This window comes from Siniperca chuatsi, linkage group LG18 (assembly GCF_020085105.1).
Source record: "Siniperca chuatsi isolate FFG_IHB_CAS linkage group LG18, ASM2008510v1, whole genome shotgun sequence".
Taxonomy (NCBI): domain Eukaryota; kingdom Metazoa; phylum Chordata; class Actinopteri; order Centrarchiformes; family Sinipercidae; genus Siniperca; species Siniperca chuatsi.
The window spans coordinates 16605059-16628251 of NC_058059.1; the positions used below are offsets into that span (position 1 = coordinate 16605059).

The 23193-nt window shown below is 38.8% G+C and overlaps 1 protein-coding gene across 1 annotated transcript in view; it reads right to left on the reverse strand.

The window, feature by feature from the left end:
• LOC122865838 (matrix metalloproteinase-17-like) overlaps positions 1-23193 on the reverse strand; it is a 61047-nt gene that overhangs the window by 20493 nt on the left and 17361 nt on the right. The window contains exons 3-5 of the mRNA XM_044174745.1: positions 18158-18290; positions 17832-17967; positions 4175-4461 (exon numbers count right to left, since the gene is read on the reverse strand). Coding sequence (XP_044030680.1) covers positions 4175-4461; positions 17832-17967; positions 18158-18290 — 556 coding nt within the window. The remainder of the gene's footprint in view (positions 1-4174; positions 4462-17831; positions 17968-18157; positions 18291-23193) is intronic.

The following is a 23193-nucleotide window of genomic DNA, read 5'->3' on the forward strand; positions in this document are numbered from 1 at the left end:
TCCATGAACACCTAGGTTGTCTGATCCTAATTCCACTTTTATAAATCCAATATTCCTTTCAGCTGACAGCTAGCTGAGAGATGCAATGTCAAACAGAGTCATTCAGGGAGAACTAAATGCTAAATCAAATTCATCCTTCAGATCTGTGATATCAGACAAGCGACTGAACTTTTTGTCTCACAAAGTATTAGCTCTTTTTGCAACAGAGTTGAAATTTTGGTCCTGCTTATTGTCTATGACAAGCAAATAACTCTCTGTACAATAAATGACAACGTGGTGAAAAACATCAGAGCTCCTGATAGTATAAGAAAAATCACAGCAGTACTGTGACAACCAATCACATTAAACCAAAAGCAGAATGATGTTGGTATTTTTGGTGTGTAAAATCATATAAAGTAACCTAAAATACTTATAACTAACTAACTAACTAACTAACTAACTAACTAACTAACTAACTAACTAACTAACTAATATTCTATGACATCCAAATACTACAATTGCAAGATTACAATTTCCATACACATTCCTATGGATAACAGGATTGATAAAATGCAACAATGTAAAATGAAAATTGTGTTAAATTCACCCTGGGAATAGCCCACAAATGGCAACTTTTTCAGAATGCAGCAGCATCCAATAAAGCACTGGTGCTTAGTGTGCATGTACTGTAACTGAGCTCTGTTTCTTACAGTGCATTGCACAAGATAATGTACACATAACTCTGAATATCACACAGTGTATAGGCTTACTGTCATTGCATCTGTGTGGCAAAATCACTCATATTGTCATATTGTGCTGCTGATTCATAGAATGCTGCTTGCTTGCAGATTTCTCTCTGTTTTGTTCCAAGCTTTGGAAGAGGTATTTATGTCAGGTTTTGTCATAAATTCATATTCCATTCAGGAATTACTGTATTTGGGATATCTGAGGGTGAGGTGAGAAAGAGGTGTACTTAGAAATAGGTATAAGCTGCCAAGTCGTGCAATTCTTTTTCTCTTGGAAGGAAAAAGGCCTCACTTGGTATCAGAGGAGGAGTAATGGCTTCCCCACATATCACAAACTTTTGGCAACCCTTCATCTCTTGGCTTTGGGGACTTTTCAGCAGATGGTGGTTTATATACAGCATGGCGGTAACAATTACTCTCGCCCTGCTTAGGTACTATTTGTAATTGTATAATACCGACATCAACTGCCCACAAACACGGGATATAATTAGAAAAAATTAAGTTAATTTCTTTATTTTTTACATTGCATTCTTTACATTGCATCCGCCTAACTGCAGCTGGACTCCTCTGACTGACAGGTGATAATAAAACATTTTCGTGGGTCTTTACTGTGAGAGAAAACCAATCATTTAAAATCTTGCTTTAACAACCCTTTTGCTCATTTGTTTATCTTATCAGCCTATGTGTGTCATGTCAAAATTACAAAAAAACATATGTCAATATCCATATTAGCCTAGTGCTAAATTAACTCACTCAGGATTGCACCCTCAGGGCACTTGTCTAGCAAAACTTTGCTTTATCTCCCCACCTGACACAGCCTGGTATCATTTTGCTCCACAATGCTGCATGTTATTTCTTTTTTGTAAACTGGGATTGATGGACCAATTTATAGAACTGTAGCTTCCGTTCACAGTCTATGTTTTGGACTTAATTTCACTTAATCCATAATCTTCATGACAGTGTCACAGCGTGATTTTGAAGCCTTTGTTGCACTGTAATTAAACAACAGCTACTAGGTTTTAGACTGGTTAGACCTAGTAAAGTTCTAGAGCTGAGCACATCTCCCTTCAACTTCACTGGTAAGTGTACCTTGAGTTGGGATTGTTGTGTCATATTGTTATTTCCAAGGTCAAATGAACGTTCATGCTTAACTTCACTGGCTTTTTTTAACCTAGTTTAGAAATCTGTGAGAGACGTTTTAGCCAAATATTTCTCACATCATCTCTACCTTTCTTCTTATCACCATCGCCTCTCTCCTCTGTTGTCCATCCATCTTTCAAAAAGAAGGGATGAATGGAGGTACTGAGCAGAGGAGAGAGGAAGGTCATTTTAAGTTCAGTCATCCAGATGAAAGGAAGACTAAAGAAAGCAAGTCAGAGAAAAGGAGAGTTAATGATTTATGCTGTCATTCGTGTGACCGCACTGAGACAGCCTCTGCCTGACGATGTATTCAGTGTGACTAGATCACTCCATCCGCTCATTTCATCCGGATGAGTGGACTTATAATGCTCCCCTACCCATTCCTGCTTGCCACCTCCCTCCCTCCCTTTTTAAAAAAAAGTAAAGGACAGCTGGGAGAAATGAGGGTGATGCTGAGTGACAAGACCGCCGAGGTTCTTATCAGAACGTGACTATTTGGTCACATTTTGAAAAAATGGTCCTGTTATGTCACCAATAATTTCATTTGCACCAGAGTGAACACATGCAGCAAAGGCTCTGGAATTCACACAGACAGTTTAGCAGAAGTGCAAAGAGGAGGCGAATGATAATGTTTGTAGAGAGGATAGATATTGTATTGTGAGTGAGTGAATGTATGAAAGAGTGAATGACTCTGTGAATATGTGGAGGTTACTTTCTAAAGACAAAACAACAAAGCACTGTCTTGTGTTTTCCAGGGCTGTCTAAGAATAACGAATATTTCTAATATAAGCTCGTCTATTTTTGATTGGCAGAGCTGATTGAATTCCATTTGGAGCCACTGTCATCCTGTCCTCATTTTAAACTCGCAGATCTCCCTCAGCGGGTAATCAAGCCCTTTGAAAACTGTTTGATGAAAGAAAGATCACTGGCCAGATCATTTAGGATAACATTGCATAAACCAATCTATTAGCCCACACAGCTCAAAGCAGAAATAAACTGAATGAATATGTTTCACTGGAATGGACTTAATAATGCAGATGATTTTGATTTTTTGTCGAGGTTATGAGATTTCTACAACTGAGACTTCTCCCTTCACCTCATTACAGTAGGATAATTGAATTTTATTTTGAATCTCAACAGTTGGGCTGCAACTAATGAATATTTATGTATCTATCAATTATTTTTTCAATCAATCATTTCAATCATTTAGTCACTGAAATGCAAAATGAATATGAAAAATTCCTATAACTAGCTTTGAGAGCCCATGGTGAATCGCTGCTTATGTCAGACCAACAGTCCAAGACCCAGTTTACTTTAACAACAAAATGAGTTAAGCAGCAAATCCTCACATTTGAGTAACTGGAAACAGGCAATGTTGGGCATTTTTGATTTAAGAGCTTAAGTGATTAATCGATTAATTTTCTGTCAGCATTTCAGCATTAGTACTCACCAGTGACTTTGCTTTGAAAAACAATGTCCCAGTTACTCAGGGTAATGCACAGATCTCGCTGCCAACAATCTTCACTATTTCGTAAACATTTTAGGATGTCAGCATGAACACAACATTGCAATTAGTTGAATCACGAAGGTGTAAAGCAATAAAGGGCTGTACTACAGTAACAAATAGAACAGTGGTTCCCAACCAGGGTTACCCCCCCATACTTCTGCAGTTGCCAGGGAGTATGTGGAAAGCTCAATTAATTAACTCAGCAGAAAATAAACAGCAAAATAGGATTACAAATCAGCGATGATGCTGATCTTTAGAAACTTAACAATAACCAGTAAGCTGCCCATCAACCTGTCAATTGAAGCACATTACACCATGTGTTGCAATTGTGAGTGTGTGAAAACTAGTTAGCAAGGGAGCAAAGAAGTTGAAATATGGCTAATAGTAATGGATACACTGTTGAAAACAGTTAGCTAAAAGTAATGTTTAAATGTTTAAAACAGTTAGCTAAAAGTAATGGATAAATGTTTGAAACAGTTAGCTAAAAGTAATGGATAAATGGTTGAAATAAATAGCTAAAAGTAAGAGATAAATGGTTACAATAGTTAGCTAAAAGTGTATGGATAAACAGTTGAAATAATTAGCTAAAAGTAATGAATAAAACTGTTGAAATAGTCCCTGATTTAAGTCAGTCCTAATTAGCTTTAAACTCTTACGCATTAAGTAATGGCGAATCAAATTCTCTTTTAAAGGATATAAAGAGCCTAGCTGGAAAATAGTCTATTTCATTCTGTGCTGCTTTTACCAAATGTATGTTACACATACACTGGGTTTTAATATAGCAGATTGCAACATTCATCACCTGGAGATCTGAAGGTCCAGGCCTCATCATCATCAAAGTGTGTATCCCCAGCTGTGAACCTCTCTCCGGGGAAAAACGCGTGCGCCACGGTGCCCCCTGGTCCGTCAAAGGGATATCCATCATTGTGGTCGGCCTTAGTGAAGTCGATTTGAATGTCTGCATCACTTCCTGCCACCTCATGGAAGTTCAGTGGTGCAATGTCACTCCAGACCTTTAATGCGTAGTACATCAGGGCTCGAACAGTGTCCCTGCCCAGTAAGGCCGAATCCTTAGGGAAAGTCCTCACTCTGAGAGAGAAAATGGAGAGAGGGAATATATTACATACAAGAAGGAGAGAGAAGAGGGGGTAAAGAGAAGGAAAAGAAGGGCATGGGAGAGCTGAGAGGACAAGAAAGGAGATGAGAGAAGCGGTGGCTGATGAAAGTGGATGGGAGACTTGACAGAAGAACAAAGTAAAGGTGGATACAAGAGAGGAGAGCTGGGCAAAATGAGAGGAGAAAAATGATGATGGATAAGAAACAAGAGGAGGAGAAAAGTTAAATTAAAGAAGGAAAGGGTAAGAAAGGTAAAATCTGTGGGAGGAGACAAGAGAAGAAGAGGAGTATGTCAAGTGTAAGGGTGACAGACATGAACATGAAGACGGAAGACAAGAAATGTAAAAGTGGCACTGAGCACTGGAGACAGAAAGGAAAAAGGAAACAGGAGGAGTTGGTATATTGTAGATACTGGGAGGAGAAGTGCAAGATGGAGAGATAACTCTGAATTACATAAAAGCACAAAAGCATAATGGTCAACTACACAATGTTTGCCACTGGGACTCACCTGCACAAAAACAAAAATTTCTGTTTGAATATTTCATGTGATTCCATTGGTTTTTGTATTTCATGGTTAGCTGCTCCTGCTGCTCACATATACTGATAATAAGTTGAGAATACAGTGTGCATTTGAAGACATTATGGCATCAGATTTCAGGAACAACTCATCAGCTTTTTCATTTAATCAGTGTTCAACAGTAGGATGGGCTCTTAGCCTGGAGGGAGTACTGTCTTGTTTTACTGCCAAAACCAGCATACAAGCCTGTTCGAAATCAGTTAAAAATGAACAAAGTGGTGTACTGATGGAGCTGCCTTTTTTCATCATCACAATATTGAAATAAACATTGAAGGTACTTTATAGTACAGGAAATGCCCAGTTTCAAATAACTTCCTTCCACTAACATCCTATTCAATGTGTATACTAACATATCGCAGGTGTTCAGGGTTATCCAGGTATCATTTCATACTAGGCTTCACTCCATGTTTTGGACTGGATTTTATTGACAATCCTGACCTCTTTTTCTAGTGTCGTGACTTGCATGAAATGAGACAAGACTGTAGCTCAATCCAAAAAAACAAGGACAAACATGGATATTGATTCACATATTGACTGCGATAGACAGACCTGGGGGTTTACTTCAAAGTAAGATGTCCCCCACATAACAACTGAATTCAAGACAACCTCTGGAGAACACCAATTCTAGTATGTACCTGCACCAAAACAAGAATGACCATCTGCCAAACCACCTGCGTTTGTCATTTATGCTGCAATTTGCAATGAAGAGGCAAATGTGGGTGAAATGGTGAATGGAGAGATGTTTAGTAAGAAACAAGGACTGTAAACTCTGTAGGGGGAGGTGAAGGTGAGTGCACTTCAGCTGAGCTGTGACTTTTCAGTATTAGTGGATAAACCGGCTTATGAATTAATTCTCTCTTACTCAAGGATTACCACACTGTTTTTCTGTTTGGCTGGTGTTTTAATCCATTAAAAAAATATTTTTTTCTCCAGCACACATTTGCACACTTGATTTCAGCTGTAGAAAAATAATCTTAGTAGTATCGGCCAGTTCCTACAAAGCATGAGATCAGAATACTTCAATATCACACACTATATGATTTTATCTCTAAACTGCCCAACTTGGTCTAAATTCAGTGCTTCTCAAACTGGGGTGGGTGGGTGGGGGCAGAGAGCCAGTGCAGGGGGGCATAATGAGTGGGACATAAAATGTGGAGCAAAGCTAAAGTTGAATGAATCTGCTTCATTAAGGAACAATGACCAAAAAAGAGTGCTCTGATGCTAGCAAGGCCATTAAGATTCAGTGAATGTTTTTTTCCGCTGGGGGCATGACGGAAAAGGTTTGAGAACCACTGGTGTAATGAGTCTTAGAATCCTTACAATTTTCATTAAAGCGAGGGATTCACAGGAAGCAATGCATGTTTTAAATATTGTACAGAGTAAATGAACACGAAGGAGCAGCCGGGAGACAGGCTGCACACCTCCAACACCTCAGCAAGGTAACAAACTACTTTCACTGTGCCCTGCTGTTGTGTGGACATTCACACTGTGTGCAGCATGAAATCAGATCTCAGGCTGCTTATGGTATGATGGAAAAAGGCTGTGATGTAAACAGATACACCACTTGTATTTCTGACAAAGTAGCTGCTCAATGAGTGTTTGCTGTAGTATTAAACCACACTTGCTGTTAACACCAGTAACCACCAGGACTGAAATCTTATTATTCTAACTTCAAACCCAAAATGACAGTATAATAGTTGTAATGCATGCCCACCCCTCCCCTTTACAGAGCATATACAAATCTAACTCCACAACAATAATACCACAAAAACCTCATTATGTTTGATCAGTTTAGACAAGCTGCACTAGCTATGGGACTGTCAAACTCAGACTGTGCCAATCATGGTAAACATTTAGGTCACAAAAAATCTTGTTCATAAAAAATGCCCTTTGTCATTCCCATTTCTTCTTTTGTCAAATCTGGCATCTTGACAGCAAGTTTCTGTCAAACAAATCATTTGTTTGACACTTGTTTCAATACTTGAATTCTTCATGATTAAGGGCTTCTTGCTGAAGACTGGTGACTCATCCCCCTGACTGAAGCTTCCCCCCCACAGTTTCTTTGCTCTTTTACCAGCCTAGGATCTCTGGTAATGGTGTAGGTACAGCAGCAGTTCATAATGATGGTTTCAAAGGTTTCAAATGTATCTTTCTTAGTTCTTTATCTTTCTCTTTGTTCTAGTTTTAAGACCATTGACATTGTTAAAAAATTGATCCCATATAAATGCAATATAAGCTGTAGATTCATCTAATATAACGCCATTTTCAAGGGATACTGGGCTGCTCATCACATATGACATCTTCTTGTTGATTTTAACATTTACTGTATGTCTGCTAGCCATTTCAAGCATTTCCCAGTGTGATTTGGACTTGTTTAATTTATTAATGACCATACCTAAAGACCACAGAGTCTGCGATGCTTTCAGCTTGGTGAAGGTGAGGGCAGAAGGATTTGTTTGTCCTGAGACTGGCTCTGTGAACCTGTACCCACCCTGTGACAGCTTATCACAGGGGTTTGAAAGTAAATGCTTACCCTCCACAAACACCTCAGCTACTTAGAAGTTGTAATTCAAGTGAGGCTGGATGGCTGTGTGTCAGAGAGAAACAGAGTGCACTGCCGTTGTAAGCAGGGCTATAGCCAGGATTTTAGAAATACTGAGGTCATGAGTCCTAGCTCCACTAGGGAGGTTCAGGGGAATGTCCCCCCGAGAAAATTTTGAAGACTATAGTATAAATCTATGTATTTTAATGAGTTTTGAGTGTAACAATAATCAATAATGTCAGTGCCAACACATAGATGAAAACTCCTTGGTGTTTGACCAGGGTCTTCAGATTAACAAACTGCTGACAACATGCTGTTCAGAATTATTGCCCTTGATGATGTCACAATGGGGACACAAGCAATGAATTAGCATTGATTAATCAGTTAGCTGTGCTTTTCGGAGCCAGGAACACTGCTTACCTAATGTACTATAGCCTACTGCCCAGTTTGTAAATTATTTCTTTTTACTCTTGGGTGTGGAGTAGTGAGGCAGGGATGGAAATAATTAATTTGGTGGTTACACCCACTAAACATGACATGTCCAATGCAAGGGAAGAAAGAGGCGCAGGAAAACTTTTGACTTTTAAAATGACAATTTGATTCAAACTTATTTCTTTGTTTGTTTCTTTGAACCTCACAAAAGGCCCGGCAAGGGCCACTTTTGGAGTAGGCGATAACAGACAGCATGACTGCAGTAAGTTAGGCTAATTGTTTATTCAAAGCTGCTGTCATGCAGTGTAAAGCTTTATTATAATGTATTAGCCTATTTCCCACCGTGAATATTTTTACCACTGAAAAAGAAGCAGAAACCCCTAATTGATTCTGTGCGTAAAAGTTTGGACATGTCATGTTTTGGAAGCATTTAGGTTAATAGTTTGTCAGCTCAAATCTTGAATGCAGTTGCTGCTTCTGTTCCTGTGGTGAAACTCGTAGTTACTTGTTTTGAGTGTGTAGGTCAGGTGGAATACAGTCTATGGAAGGCTGCAGGCAGGCCTATCATTCATGGCACTGACCAATCTTGCTTCGAGAGGTAGGCTATATAATCGGAGCACCCCTCATTATTATTGCCATTCTATATTGTTCTTAAATTATCTAAGATGATTTGTATCATCCATATTACCCTTATTGGTAAGGCCAGTCCTGTGTGCTTTGAAAGTACAACCTGTATTCAAACAGTGTTGACTGATCTTGTAATAAGTGTTGCGCGGATGTTACAGCTCCCTCGCCCACGGAGTGAATAGAATGACAGGACCGCACTGTACGTGCGCAACTCGTTACATGCATGTCACATAATGTATCAGCTCCGCTGACGAGGTGATGCCAACCTTTGCTCACAACGCACCATACAACTAAGTAGTTTTAGCAATTTGTCACTTTAATTTAACATTTTAAAAATTATACTATAGACTATATATTAAAAAATTAAAAAAGACCCAGAAATGATATGACCTCGGTTTCCTCAATGGTAGCTATGGGCCTGGTTGTAAGTATTATGTAGTGTATGTGTGCATGGGAGACTTTGGTTAGCAATAAACAATTTAAGATTGCATTGTTAATCTTTTGATTAATTTCACCAGGTGAATGCCACTATTCTATTTCTAATTCTAAGAGCACACTGTACATGTCCAATCGCTGAGAAACAAAAGGGGAGAGTGAACAGGATGATGTAGGTAAAAAGAAGATATAGAGAGATAAAATTCGTTAGGAAACAAAGACCTACTGTATTATGAAGGAGTGAGCAAAAGATGGAGTATAAAGCATGAAGCAGACAGTATCCTATTGCAGAAATATTTCTGACAACTCCCCATGGCTTCATCTTCCACAGTTCTAACTTTAGTCAGAATCATGGAGTTTGTTCTCCATGAGAATGACGAGTCCTTAAGTTTCAACGTTTCTCCAGGCTACTACACTCAGAGGGATCGGTGATCATACAGACACATTTCCATCTCTGACAGAGTATCTGATGTCTCTTTTTCCTTACCCGCAAAAATTGTTCCTTATTTCAAAAGCTTTTTTAAAAATGGCTTGTGTTACAGACTTGTAAAGCAGTACAGGGGTGTGACTTTGAGAGAGGGAGAGACGCCGATGACAGTTGGGCGTAAGTGGGGGAGGGCAAAATTCACGGTTTAAAAAAATGATACTTTGTGAATGCCCTTTCCTCCATAGACAGTTACATCAACTTACAGGAGCAAATAACCCATTGTGATGAATTGGTCATCATGCCTTCCATGATAAATGAATAGATGAATGTGTAATGCTGTGTTCATTTCTGTATTATTAATGGCTTCATCCTACCGAATTACATTTAGATTCACTGGTAGAGACCTGACAATGAAAGATAATGTATTTAAAATTGGTTTACATTATTAACCAAAAATCAATTCTTGTATCAAAAGCATGTTCTTTACTGCCTTAGCTTTGAGTGAGGTCCACTTTTAGACTATTATAATTACACACTGTCAACTGTAAATCAAAACATAAACTTTATTTTCTAGATTATTTACTTTATCTAAATAATTTTTCCCAAAAACACTGCAGAGGAGGACATGGTATTTGCTTTTCAGCCCTGAGTGGTGTCTTCTTGTCAGGCTGCATTGAACCCCAACAAGCTCCAGATGGTTAGGGAAGCCTGTATGTAGCCTGAGAGGCGAATCCCAGGGCAGCAAACAGTCGTTAAAGCACCTGCTTCTGCTTTATGCTAGTTTATCAGTGTGAGTGCATGGTACCATTTGAATTTGATCTAGATCTTCTCAGTGCTTTTTTCAAATGGATTATAATGGCTGGACAGTGAGAGGCCACTGTTTAGCGAGTCATTTAAAGTATAACTGTAAATATATAAAAGTAGAGAGGTAGAAGGGGGCATGTCCCATGGGTCTCCAATAAAAATTCAACCCTGAGACGAGAACATCGATTTTGGACGATTCTGCAAAACCCCAAATTGGGATCAATGCAACTGGTTAAAAAAACTCTTAGTCTCTGCAATATTTGTGCATGGCAGCAACAGTTAAGGTTAGGAAAAGTAATTGTGTCAAAAAAACTATGGTTAACGTATGGGTAGGGTCAGGCAACTAAAACACGCTAAGGTTAGGGAAAGATCTTGGTTACAGTTAATAAAAAAGCAAATACTAATTGCAGGTCTATGCCGGCTATATGCCCATCCACCATCCCAACCTCCACACCCTTACTTTCTACCTGACTACATACAGTATACAGCACAATACTTCCTGTGTTGACACTGAGTGTTGGCACTGGATGTAAACTATGAGGTGCAGAATCGTCCAAGATGGAGGTAATTTGTAGGGATACTGTGCTGCAAAAATTACGACCTTGCATCAATATGTCCATGAAACACACAACCCTGCACAAGTACCACAGCTGGAGGAACCTTACATACTCTACAATTGAGAAATGTTTATCACATGTGTGTTACCTTGAAGTCAGCAGTATCACACTTTGCTAGCTGACGGGTCCTCCAAGTTTTGCGATTGCTGATTCATAAACAGCAGGTTTCCACACAATCTTCCACATCAAATCTGCCATTTTTATTGCAGTTCAAACATTATTTCAGGTAAGGGAGAAGGCAACAAAAAGTTATTGATTTCAGCTCTAAATGCAATTTCACTCAAAATCATGTTTCAGGTTACTATTTCACCTGAATGACAAAATAGTATAGTAAACAGTAAGAGTATGGTGCACGGGAATGAGCAAACAGGTCTGCAACCCATCTTGCTTCCTGATTTAACGGACTTTGAAATGAGTTTGACAGACACAAGGCTGATTAAGGTGGACTTCATTTTCTCGACCTATTTAATTCCATGGCACGATTTCCACCTTAATTTGATAAATGAGTAAGAGCAACCTAGGCTTATGTGTAGGTAAATGTGTGTGTGTGTGTGTGTGTGTGTGTCCGCGTGCATGCTACATGTGTATGAGCTTAAGCTACTATAGAAAGACACAAACGTTTGCACGCACACGTGCACACACACCCAATCTCTTATTAAAATTCACCCGCTTGACTTTTAATTTCCACGTACCTCTTATAGACCTTTCCACTCACAGTGATGATTCAGATGAAGAGAGGCAGAGAGAAAAGAAGAGAGGGATGGATAGAGGGAGAGAAACAGATGAAGAAAACTCTAAGACGCTTTTGCTGTCCCCCGCCTTCTGCCTCTCAGCAGGCTCTTACCTCCTGTGGCTCTGCTGCTCCACAGAGACATGAGCTGACATCAAAAGTAATGCTAAAAAGCACATGCACTCACATACACGCAGGCACACAAACACACACACAAATAATATTCACCTCCTGTGCTCTGCTACCCTCCGTAGACATAAGCTGATTACCCTGAAAATTGAAAGCTCATGTGCAGACGGTGATTCACATGCTCATATACGTTTGTAGAAGCACACATGTAGCAGCACAAACACTCGAACACACTCACCAACATGAAAATATTTCACTGACAGAGACACAGAGTCATGCTGTGTGTCACCAAAAACTCCTCATACTTCTCTTACACACACACATGCACACACCATGTCATTCAGGCTGAAGATGAAAGACACAAAATGAAAGACCCCTTTCCAGTCTGAGTCTCAATCGTCCCTCATTCTCTGTCTATCCTGACTATCACAGTCACCAACTCTGAGATGGTGATGTGAAATCTGGAGAAAAATATAGTGGGGCACTAATAAGATAACACTTAATAACAGTTATTTTTTATTCTTAAGGTTCCACCAAGCAATTTCACAGGTTGGTGGTCTCAAATGGCAGCAGGGAGATGAATGCTGAGGACTTCAATACCCTGGAATCACATAGCAGATGTCAATTAATTACTTTTCTGTGTGGCAGAACTGCTTTGTGATACAGACACAATGATGGATTTGTGATTGACCAATAACAGAAGCACATCTCATATATATGAGGGAAACTCAAGGTGCACGATTCCCTGACTAGAAGGATTTCAACAATCTATTACTCAAGATAGGTCATTCAAATAGAGTTCAGTAGTGATGTCACACCTGAGTGTGTTTAAACTGTATGTCGGTCAGTCCACCACTTTGGTCCATAATGAAATATCAGCTATTGAATGGACATTCATGATTCTAAGACGATGTATCCTGATGACTTTGGTCATCCTCTGACTTTTCTTCTAGTGACACCAGCAGGTGGACATTTTTGATTTTAAGTGACATGTCTAAACAACTGTTAGATGCTATGAATTTTGGCTCAGACATTCATGCCCCCCCACTGGATGAATTGTAATAACTTTGGTGATCCCATAACTTTTTCTCTAGAGCCATTATCAGGTCAAAATTTGAATTTGTGCAATACTTTGGTTTATGACCAAACCAAAACATTCCCATTAGTCTCAGCTGTACTTTATGTTTACTGCTAATTAGCAAATGTTAGCATGCTAACACACTAAACTAAGATGTTGAACATACTAAACTTTATACCTACTAAACATTAGCATGTTAACATTGTCATTGTGAGCATGTTAGCACAGTGACGTTAGCATTTAGCTCAAAGCACCCCTGTTCCTGTGTACAACCTCACTGAGCTGCAAGCACAGCTCTAATATCAATATATTATTTTCTAATCAGTCCAGTAACTCAGCATATATTGTTATCTTGTTCCATGTCCTTAGTTGAATATGAGAAATGTCATAGATTACCGCTTAAGGGGTAGTAACCTCTCATAGTTAAAGCTCGCTCCTGTCATTTTGAATTTTCTGTAAAAGATGAACAAGATCTCCTCATGTAGGTCCGAATGTCATTGTGTGGAATTATGTGGAAATCAACTGAATTCAACTTGCTTTTCTTAGTGTGCAAATAGCGAAGGAATTGATCAAAGTTAATTACCTGAGGAATACTCAACAAGACATATCCAAATATTTCATAGGTGCCAAAGGAACAAGAGAATGCTGTGGTATGCCTGGCTATAACATAGCCTACAGCTGTGGCATATCTTAACACTCAGTAACCACTGTGAGCTATGGATATAATTAGTACTTTGATGGACCCCTGCTGCTGAGTTATGACTATGGCTACACTTAATACTCTCATTACTGACCGCCTTCGACTTTGAATATGGCTCTACTGTTTTTAAATAACTCACTGGGTTTGGAGTGCTTGACATGGCTACCCCATGCAGGTCTCACAAAACAATGGCTTTGAGCTTTAGAATATGTTAATACAATAAGTGTGTTCATGTTCCTGCATTGCTCATTCTTGTACTCAATCCATTTACTTCATTAGAAAGATGACTAAAAGTCTAAAGAGACGGATGAGAGTTGGTGATTTAGCATTCAGTCAGTAAAACCCACCCACTGTATCAGATGGAGAAAGAAAAGATGCAATCTCCCTTTTTATGTTTGCTTCTTCTTTTCTTTGTTTCCTTGGTGTTATCCTCATCCACCTCCCCATCTTTTCTCTCCTCCACTCAGCTCGCTACACCTATCTGTTTGAGTTATCAGTTGGGCTGCTAATGACTGCTAGGCTGTCTGCTGTGATAATGGGCTAACAATATGAGATAATGAGCTAACAGTGGGCTGTTACACAACTTTGCTGTAACATTCTTAGCTGAGTGCAGTGTGCTGTGTTGACGTGTGTGTAAGAGAAAAAGAAAAAGAGGTAAGCAGGAGTTAAATTGGGGCTTAAGGGCTCAGCACTGGCACAAAGACTCGCAGACATCATCAGAAAAATAATTTTCTTATATTTCTATTGTGGGAAAACACATTACTTGAATCCGAGTCTCTACAATGAATGGCTACTAAGCCTAGTCCCTTATCTTTTTTCTTCCCTCTATGAAATAACTGACACTCACCACTCACCACCTACTCTGCACATTTTCAGAACATAATGAGGTGATTGATGTGTGTGAATAAGCAGAGGAGAGTATGAAGCGTCATTCGCACAGACATTGTTGATGATATCCTAATTAAACAATCTAAACATAATGGTGCAGACCTTTGCTGGATCTGGGACTTCTGTAACGAGTCACATTTTAAATGCTGCAGTACTAAAAGTCTCAAATAAACGTCATCGTTCTGTTCAAGCATTTATATGCTTTGCAGTAACTTTGAGCGTTTTGCTATCAAGTTAATATCTAGATATATAGTATGGTAGTCTAAATTCGAAACGGAGGGAGTTTGTACTCATTGTTTCCCACAGTGATGATTTTGTGGAGCAGTGAAGGACTTTGCACGCTAACACACCTGCACTTCTTAAAGAACTATATATTAATTTTTGATTCGGAGCATGGTGATGCAAGCACAATTATTGTAACGTTTTTTTGTTAAGGTTAACAAAACTCTGCTTTGCTCTTGCCCACAGCTAGCCATACATCTTATTTTTTGTGAAACAAACCACATTTCATCCAGTTCATTGTGGCATGCGCACAGATTCAAAAGACCAAAAGAACCATAAAGTGCTGTGTGACAAGACTGACGCGTAACTGAGCTCTGTTAACTAAGTTACTCTTGCAATGATTGCAAGCTTAATGTGAGTAAGATAACCTGATTATGTTCTTAACATGACAGTTGCCTCATTATGAATCTAATTCATGTCAACTAACAGACTAATTTGGGATCTGGGAGGGGTAGTGCTGCATAAAAAGTACTGTCAAAACCAAGTACAGATAAAGAGCATGAAATCTTTAGTGTCAAAAGTATCAGATGCACCTCCAAATGCCTGTTGTCAGTAAAGTCTCAGACCGTGAGGACTACAGCAATTGTGGTTTGAACTTGATTAACATATATAGTTATTTTTATGTTTTTATGTATCCTTTCCTTATTTTAGCCTAACATCATGTTATCCTGATCGGTAGCATGGTGTTTTTAAAAAACAAATTAAAAAATGCACATATTCTGACTTAAAAGAAAAAGTATCAATGAACAATTTTGTTTATATACATTGCCTTCCTGCCTGTGCAATAAATTTTATTTATTAATGCAATATGTAGGGTGCAGCAATATAAATAGCTATACTTTTCTTTAATTAGACTGATGTGGTGGATCAGAATACTAACATTTAATATGCCTGTCAGATTGCATCTGACTCATTAGCTGTTTTGCACATTATCTCCATTCTGTCAGCCCTGTTATTCGCCCATATAATCTAATGAAGCAGAGATACCATGAAATATTAGATGATAAAAATAATTTTCTAAACCAAGCAGTGAGGGAACCGCTATAAAGTGCTACAATATCATCTGAAAAATACAGAAGCAGAAAGCACACCCAGAGAATTACAGGGGACGCCAATCTATGCAGAACATCAATGCTTTGTTATGGTGCTTTACTGAAAATCTGCACCACATGGAAATCTCTCTGGATCTGAAGCCAGCACATAATCCACAACTGTTCTAGTGCAATGTTCTACAAAGCTGAGTGCTGTGAATATAAAGGTGTTTCAATGGACTGAAGACAAACCTGTCTTATTTTAGAGTGGAGTGAGCTGACAGGAGCACGGTGTATGATTGGCAGCAGTACAAAGAAGAGGAAGAAAGTTAAAGCTCACCAGGAGGGAGTAATGCATACACGCCTCTGTGTATGTGCATATATACTGTATCTGTGTGTGTTAGCTCTCCTGATTTCTCAATTCATGCGTGCATTCATATTCTGCACACACACCGGCCCACACACCAGCTTATGGCAGCTCATTGTTGAATCAGCCCTGATAGCTTGTGTGAATCACCACAGACCAACCCTGTGTTTCACTGCCTCCCCCTCTGCTGTCTAGCACGATGCTATGGTTTCTCAGGTGGTCAAGGATGACCATATTATTTTATCATGGGAAAAATACAAAACATCTCTCTCTCTGTAACAAAGCCTTTGCTCTTTGGAACCATTAAAGTGATATTCCACCATAAATCTAGCTTTTATCAAATACTCACCACCAGTGGGCTTGAAATGTGACTCTAAAAAGTTTATATCATGTTTCTTGTAGAAGACAGCAGCTTTTGTCAGCACTGATTCACAGCAGTTGAAACTGATTCCAAGTCACAGCGAAAAACATTTCAAAATGTCCATAGAAACCTCTCAAAGCAGCTTTATCCACTCCTCTGCTGTTGATCTTCATATTCAGTATATTGTCCTCTCTTTTCCAATAAATCACTAAATACACACTTCTAGGCGGAGCTTCTGAGAAATGTGGAGGTGATGACATGACAAGGTAGTGGTGCATTTAGCAATATTGTGTCTGAACATAGGCTAAACAATAGATAACTGAATTATGCTGCAGGAGTGCTTTGAGAAGTTTCTATGGTTTTTACTACATTTTGATACTTTGTTTTTGCAGTGACTCTGGGTCACCAATGGTAACCATTGTAATTAAGAAATCAGTTTAAGAAAAATTAACGATAGATAGGTATGAATTTTCAGAGGAATATTCCTTTAATTGCAGTAGAACTGCATGGACTTAGACCACTTAATGTCCTGTTATGGATCTAATAATGTTTTCATGGACTTTCTGTGCCTTGTTGCAATACTGACAGAATTTTGGCAAGTAGCCATTTTTAATAACTTAAAACAACATTTAATTTTACAAGTTGAGTCTTTGTGCATCCTCTGAAAGGACAGCCATATTTGTTGTTTATTACAGGTCTCTCTAATCAGCTTGCCACTTTTACAAAATGTCTTTCGGAATTGATCCAGAGAGCAAAAGATTTTCGGCTTGAGGAAGAGTCATCTAATTTAATCTATAAAGCACAGATGGGGGGGAAATGGTGGGATCTCTGATTTATTGCTGACAGCACTGCACTGATGTATCGGACTGACTCTGACTCAGAACTACATTAGGCTCAGATAAACTGATTACACAAATGACACTAAACAAACTCAAATGGATGATTCTCCTTTACATAATCATTCCTCAACCTAACTACTGACCCTAAAATTTGTAACAGAACCCTTAACCTTAAGGGCGATACTATGACAAAATATGTATTTCTTTCAAACAGTAAAAAAAATACAATTTTAAGTCAGTAGACCATTTAGTGACACAAAAATTGACTGTCAAATGAGTACCCACATAATATGACCATGATCTGTTTTCAATGGGAACGTGTATTTTCACCATATCCTTTCATTATAAATAGTAGTGGTAAATAGTGTAATAGTGTAACCTACTGCACCTACCAGCTAAGATTTTCATCTTTAAATTACGGTATTATAGTGATATTGTCATAGTGTCTAGTAGACCTTATATTTCATTGTTTCCTACCTCCACGACAGATGCCTCTTATGCCATTTGTTCTGAGGAGTCAGGCTTCGTTTCCTGCGGCCCATTGTCACCTCTGCCTCAGACACATCTGGCAGAGAACATCTGGGTGTTTTCATTAGGCCCAGTGTGGCTTGGTCTGGAGAGAAGAGAACAGGAAATGGTTGTGTCAGAGAGATGCTTATTCAACTCTATGGAAATTTCTGAGGCTATAGTTGATGGTTTTCTTGATTGTATTGTATTATATCATTCATTCATATATTTTGCACCCATCCAGCCAAAGTACCAACTCTGCCACATGATTCCCCCAAACAAGCACAGCCACATACCAAAGACTCCAGTCTCCTTCAGCCCTCCAAACTTCTGCATGGCTTTGATGGCTTTGGTCAGGGCCTCCTTGGTCTGAAGCTGACCAGTAACGGGGTCAGGGGGCGGGAGGTAGCCAAACTTGCTCAGCCAGTCCTGGAAGGGAAACAGTAGACACAGGGTTCAAGAGTCATCCCAGGCATTTCAAGGACTCCAAGTATCCCAAAGCAGCCGAGAACGTTTGACACCTGTTCATGTTTATTGTCTGTGGATACTGTGCGTCTGTGCACATTTGCCCATTCAGGTTATGTGAGTGGTTCAGCAAAAAAGCAATTGTGACTTTGCATGTTGAAAATTGCTCTTTTTGTCTTTCTCCTTTGTTGTTATGCTAGAGCTACACATGGTGAGGGACATTTGAGTCTCTATCAGCGCGGCACGGAGTGTTGCTGATGGAATAGTTTCATGAGTAACAACAGAGATGATCAAAAGCAAGATACATACATCTATTTAATGTTTTTTTCAATAACCTGATCTTGATTTGAATTTCTATGCCTATGATGATGATGATGATGATATAGATTTTTTAGACATAAATTCATAGAATGCTATGGCTGAGTAGGTTCATAGAAGAAACATAGTCCTGTGAATAGCCATAGCCATGTACTGTATTTATAAAGGGTAACACTGCAACTCCATTTCCACATGAGACCAGTAAAGTTGCTGCCAATCAAACAAGCCCAGCTGACTGCACTGATTGGTTTTGATACATGAAAGATTGGTACGTGTAAGGCGCATGATGGATGCATCTGAGCTGCAACTTAAGTGTTGGTCTTTTCCTTTCTTTCTCTCTTGCCTTTTCTCCCCTGAGATCTTTCTTTGTCTTGTTTCTTCCCTTCATGTGTCTCAGCCCCACTAAAGCCTCCTCCTCCCTCCTCATGATCTGACAGCCAATAAGAGACGGCAGATTTTAAATGGGTTTTTGATCAGCACTCATCAGAGGTGAGTGACACAGATCGATAGCACAGTATCCCTTTTGTATTGATAACACTGGGAAAATCCCATTAACTCAGTGACTGAGCTTCAGCTCTCTGCTGGCTGATATTTCCCTCCTCATCCTTGGCTTTGCCATCCCTGCAGAGAGATTGGGAAAGGTTTATAGGGAAACTGAAGTGACCCGTAGCAACATCAGGCAGGATGAGAAACAACAACAATTTCCTGAAAGAGTTTCAAACTGTAATGGGTAAGTGAGAAAGGTCAAAGAATTTGAAAGAAAGCAGGGAAGTTAAATTGAGTCTATGAATCAACAAAGAACATAAGTGATGACATGATTTTACAAAAGTTTGTCAATTAAGTTTTTAGTCGTTCGGCGCTTACAGTTCCTATCAATAGTAACTTTGTACTCACCAGCATTGCTAATCAGATGGGGCAAGAAACAAGAGCGGTCAGACAATCGTATAGGTTTTACACAAATCCCAGGTTAGCCAGATTTTTTGGAAGAAAAAAACTGAAGTGAATGGTTATTAGCCTACATTATAATAACATTATAAGTTGTCTGTTGTAAACATTCATCAAAGTGTACAGACTGTCGGTGTGTCCCAAATCCATACTTAATTATGAGCAGGTTTGAGTAAGCAGTGTTGGAAAAGTTAAATTAAGTATTAAGTATTGCATCTGTATGCATTTTTATCCCATTAATGCATGTTACTCGACATCTTCTCTCTCCTGTAGTTTTGAGCTTTCTCGTCTCTCTCCTCTCTACTTCTGTTGCTTTCAGCAGGTTTTCTGCCTCCGGAGCTGCAGAGTCTAGATCGGTGATTGTGGGCCACCTGCTGCCCCGTGTTCCTGCACGACACCCGTTACTACAATTGTCAATCATTTGAGTCTGGATCTGCCCGAGGTTTCTGCCTCTTAAATTAAGTTTTTCCTTGCCACTGTCGCCAAGTGCTTGCTCATGGTGGGATTTGTTGGGTCTCTGTAAATAATATTATAGTACTATAGTATAGTAGTATAAGAGTACGATCTAGACCTGCTCCATAGGAAAAGTGCAATGGGATAATAGTAAATGTGGTGGATTTTGTGTTGTTCATGGACACTATTCCTCCACAATGCAATGAACAAAGGAAATAAAAACAAAAAACAAATAGTGAATTTTGGTGTGAGAGCTCCAAAAAAATATATCATAAAACATTTTTCTGTTTAACGTTCCAAAGTTGCAGTGTGATTGACATCCGACATTGCACATATTGCATCATTTCCTGTTAGTATAAAATGGTAAAGTATGTAGATTTAAATTTTTTTTTTTACAAACTGCTAAAATAGTTTATTACAGTATGGTAATTAGTATGTAGTACTGTATAGAATTAGTAGGATAGATTTGGGACACGCCATGTGACTTCCTGGTGTAGTTGTGCTTGCACAGAGTTTCCTGTGCAATGAGGGATTATTACCAACTGTTTGGGTGCTCTCACTTTCGGGTTTATCTCAAAATAAAGTGGTTATCTAAACTGTTTGATTACAACTTGTCTGACAGCTCATGTTTCTTGCCCCATCAGACTTTGTTGAAGCAATGTCTGCACAATCCCAGATCTTAGTGATTTCTTTGTGAGTTCGATGTTATCATAACAAATAAAAATGATGGCCATAACTATGAAAATAAGACTCAAGTTATAATAAAACAGAAATTGTTTTTAAATCAAAACAAACTGCACAAAGTGCACACAGTGCACGCAGCTATGCATACACATATGGTATGCATAGCTGCGTGGACTGTGTGCGCGCATCCATATAGACAAGAGGAGGTTTAAATTCTTCTGCTCTGTAAGATAGGTGTGCAAGTGATGGATTACATATGTGCTGTCTACAAAACTGCAACTTCCTGTTTTCACACACTACTCATAACTCACTACATCAAACCTTTTTGTGAAGCCAGCAACTAATTTAAACCCTGACACCGTAGCTCACCGGGGGAAAAAAGCTGTAAAACCTGCCAGCAAGTTCAGTAACATGCTGATCATTGCTAAATTATATACAGGGATGTCACTGTGTTTAGGTGAGATTGGGTGTACTTTTAAAGGGCTGCACACAAGTCATCTGAGTTCATATAGAGAAACAAAAAATCAAAGATTACTGGATAAGGACAACAATAAAATTAATCACACTTACAGTAGAACAGCAACATTTCACTTTCACGATGATAGACAGTGACAGCTCAAAGATAAAATTACGACTGTAAGAACAAAGGAGGAAGAAAGTTTAAATAATTTACATGCGTCTCCAATTTAATAGACCAAAAAATAATGGTGCTTTTTTTCCTGAGGTCTTCACCCTTGAAATAAAGATAAGAGAAATAAATGAGTGCAGAGTGGGAGAAAAACACAGAATCTAGCCTGTATGACAAATTCATCCTCTCCAAATCTCTGATTAACAATAAGAAGACACAGACTGTTCTTTAATCGCTCATTAAGATGCACAGTTAAACACATACACACACACACACATATGCATACATACTCTGAATGTACAAAAATTATGTCAAACACCCGTGTATTACTGCATCCCAAATGAGAAGCCTTTTTTAAAGCCTTTGATGCTACAGTGGTAAGTTGTTTGCCTCAACAATTGCAGCAATGTTTTGACTGCTGTGTTGCGTTCTACATAAAATAAGAATGTGGACTCTTGGAGCCAGAGTTGTAAAGCAGCTAACTAAAGAATGGCACAGTGTAAAGTTCAACCACTGCTTCAAGCGACAAAACAACTAATAATTTATTCAGCAAGCTGACAGTATGTGAAAGAAAGATAGAGTCGAGCAGACAAATGTAAGTTCCCTGTCAAAAAAAAAAAATCTAACTTTAAGGTCATCTAAAGAAAACTACCAGAAAGAAAAAAAGATCTTCAAATTGTGTCATGGTTTGAGGGTCTATGTACAGTATAACCTGTTTAATTTAGAAATTTTGTCAGTGGCTCTGGACAAATGCAACAAAATAAGAAAGAAATCAGTTGAGAAAGGACAGCTTATTTTACTCTTATTTTCTTATTTATCTTACTTTCTTATGAATTATGCACATTAAAGTGCAGAGCAAACGTGAACTGTGTCTTTCAGTCTGCACTTTGAATCTATGAATAATTAGTATCTGATCTAATAGTGCAACAACTTGTTACACGATCAGCAACAATACGACTGCCTTATAAACATGTTCTGCAAGTGAAGGAGAGCTCAGTTCAGTGCTGGGATTCAGCAAGCTCAGAAAAGAATCAAAGGAATCAAAATGCAGTGATCCTGAAATTAAAATCTTCATTAAATAAAAAACACTTTGGCTGCACATTTAAAAAAAACGAAATTATTTGGCGTCCATTTCCCAAAAAGTAATATATAGAAATATTTGTAAAGCTAACGCAATAGATGGCTCGCAATCAGGATCAGTGAATGGCACAATAAAGGTTCAGGTTAAATGAACACATAGTCACAACTTTACATCCTCTCTCCGTTTGGTATTACAAAATGGCCAGATAGTGTTCATTCATTATCAAATGAATCACCACCCATTATTATCTGTCCTTAAATACATAGAAATAAATGAGAGGCACACTTCAGTGAATGCAAACAAGCTGCACTTCAGAAGACAGAGAAATGTGACCATGGGTGTGCCTATATGATGAGTGACATGAAGGACAGTGACACACTTGAATGTTACCATTACAGCATTTTTTTTTCTATTTTAAAATAGTACTGACGACACATAATGGAAACAACCACACCAAGCGCCACATACAAAAACAAATAACTTTCTCTTTTTCTCCCTGCAGTGAAGTCAAAGATCTGGCTCAGCTGTAGTCCAGCAGCCCTGAAACTGGTATTCAATTACTTCAGCAGGGCAAATGCTTGCTGACGTGGGGGCTTGACCCTATGTCCCAACTCAGGCCCAGGGGGCCTTTACCACTTAGCCTACTTGCTGTTCAAATGACCTGTGCAGTCCTGGTGTATTACCATTCAGTTTTGATAAGTACTTTCAAACATTCCCAAATGAAAACAATGAAATATCTTCATAAGTAAAACTGCTTT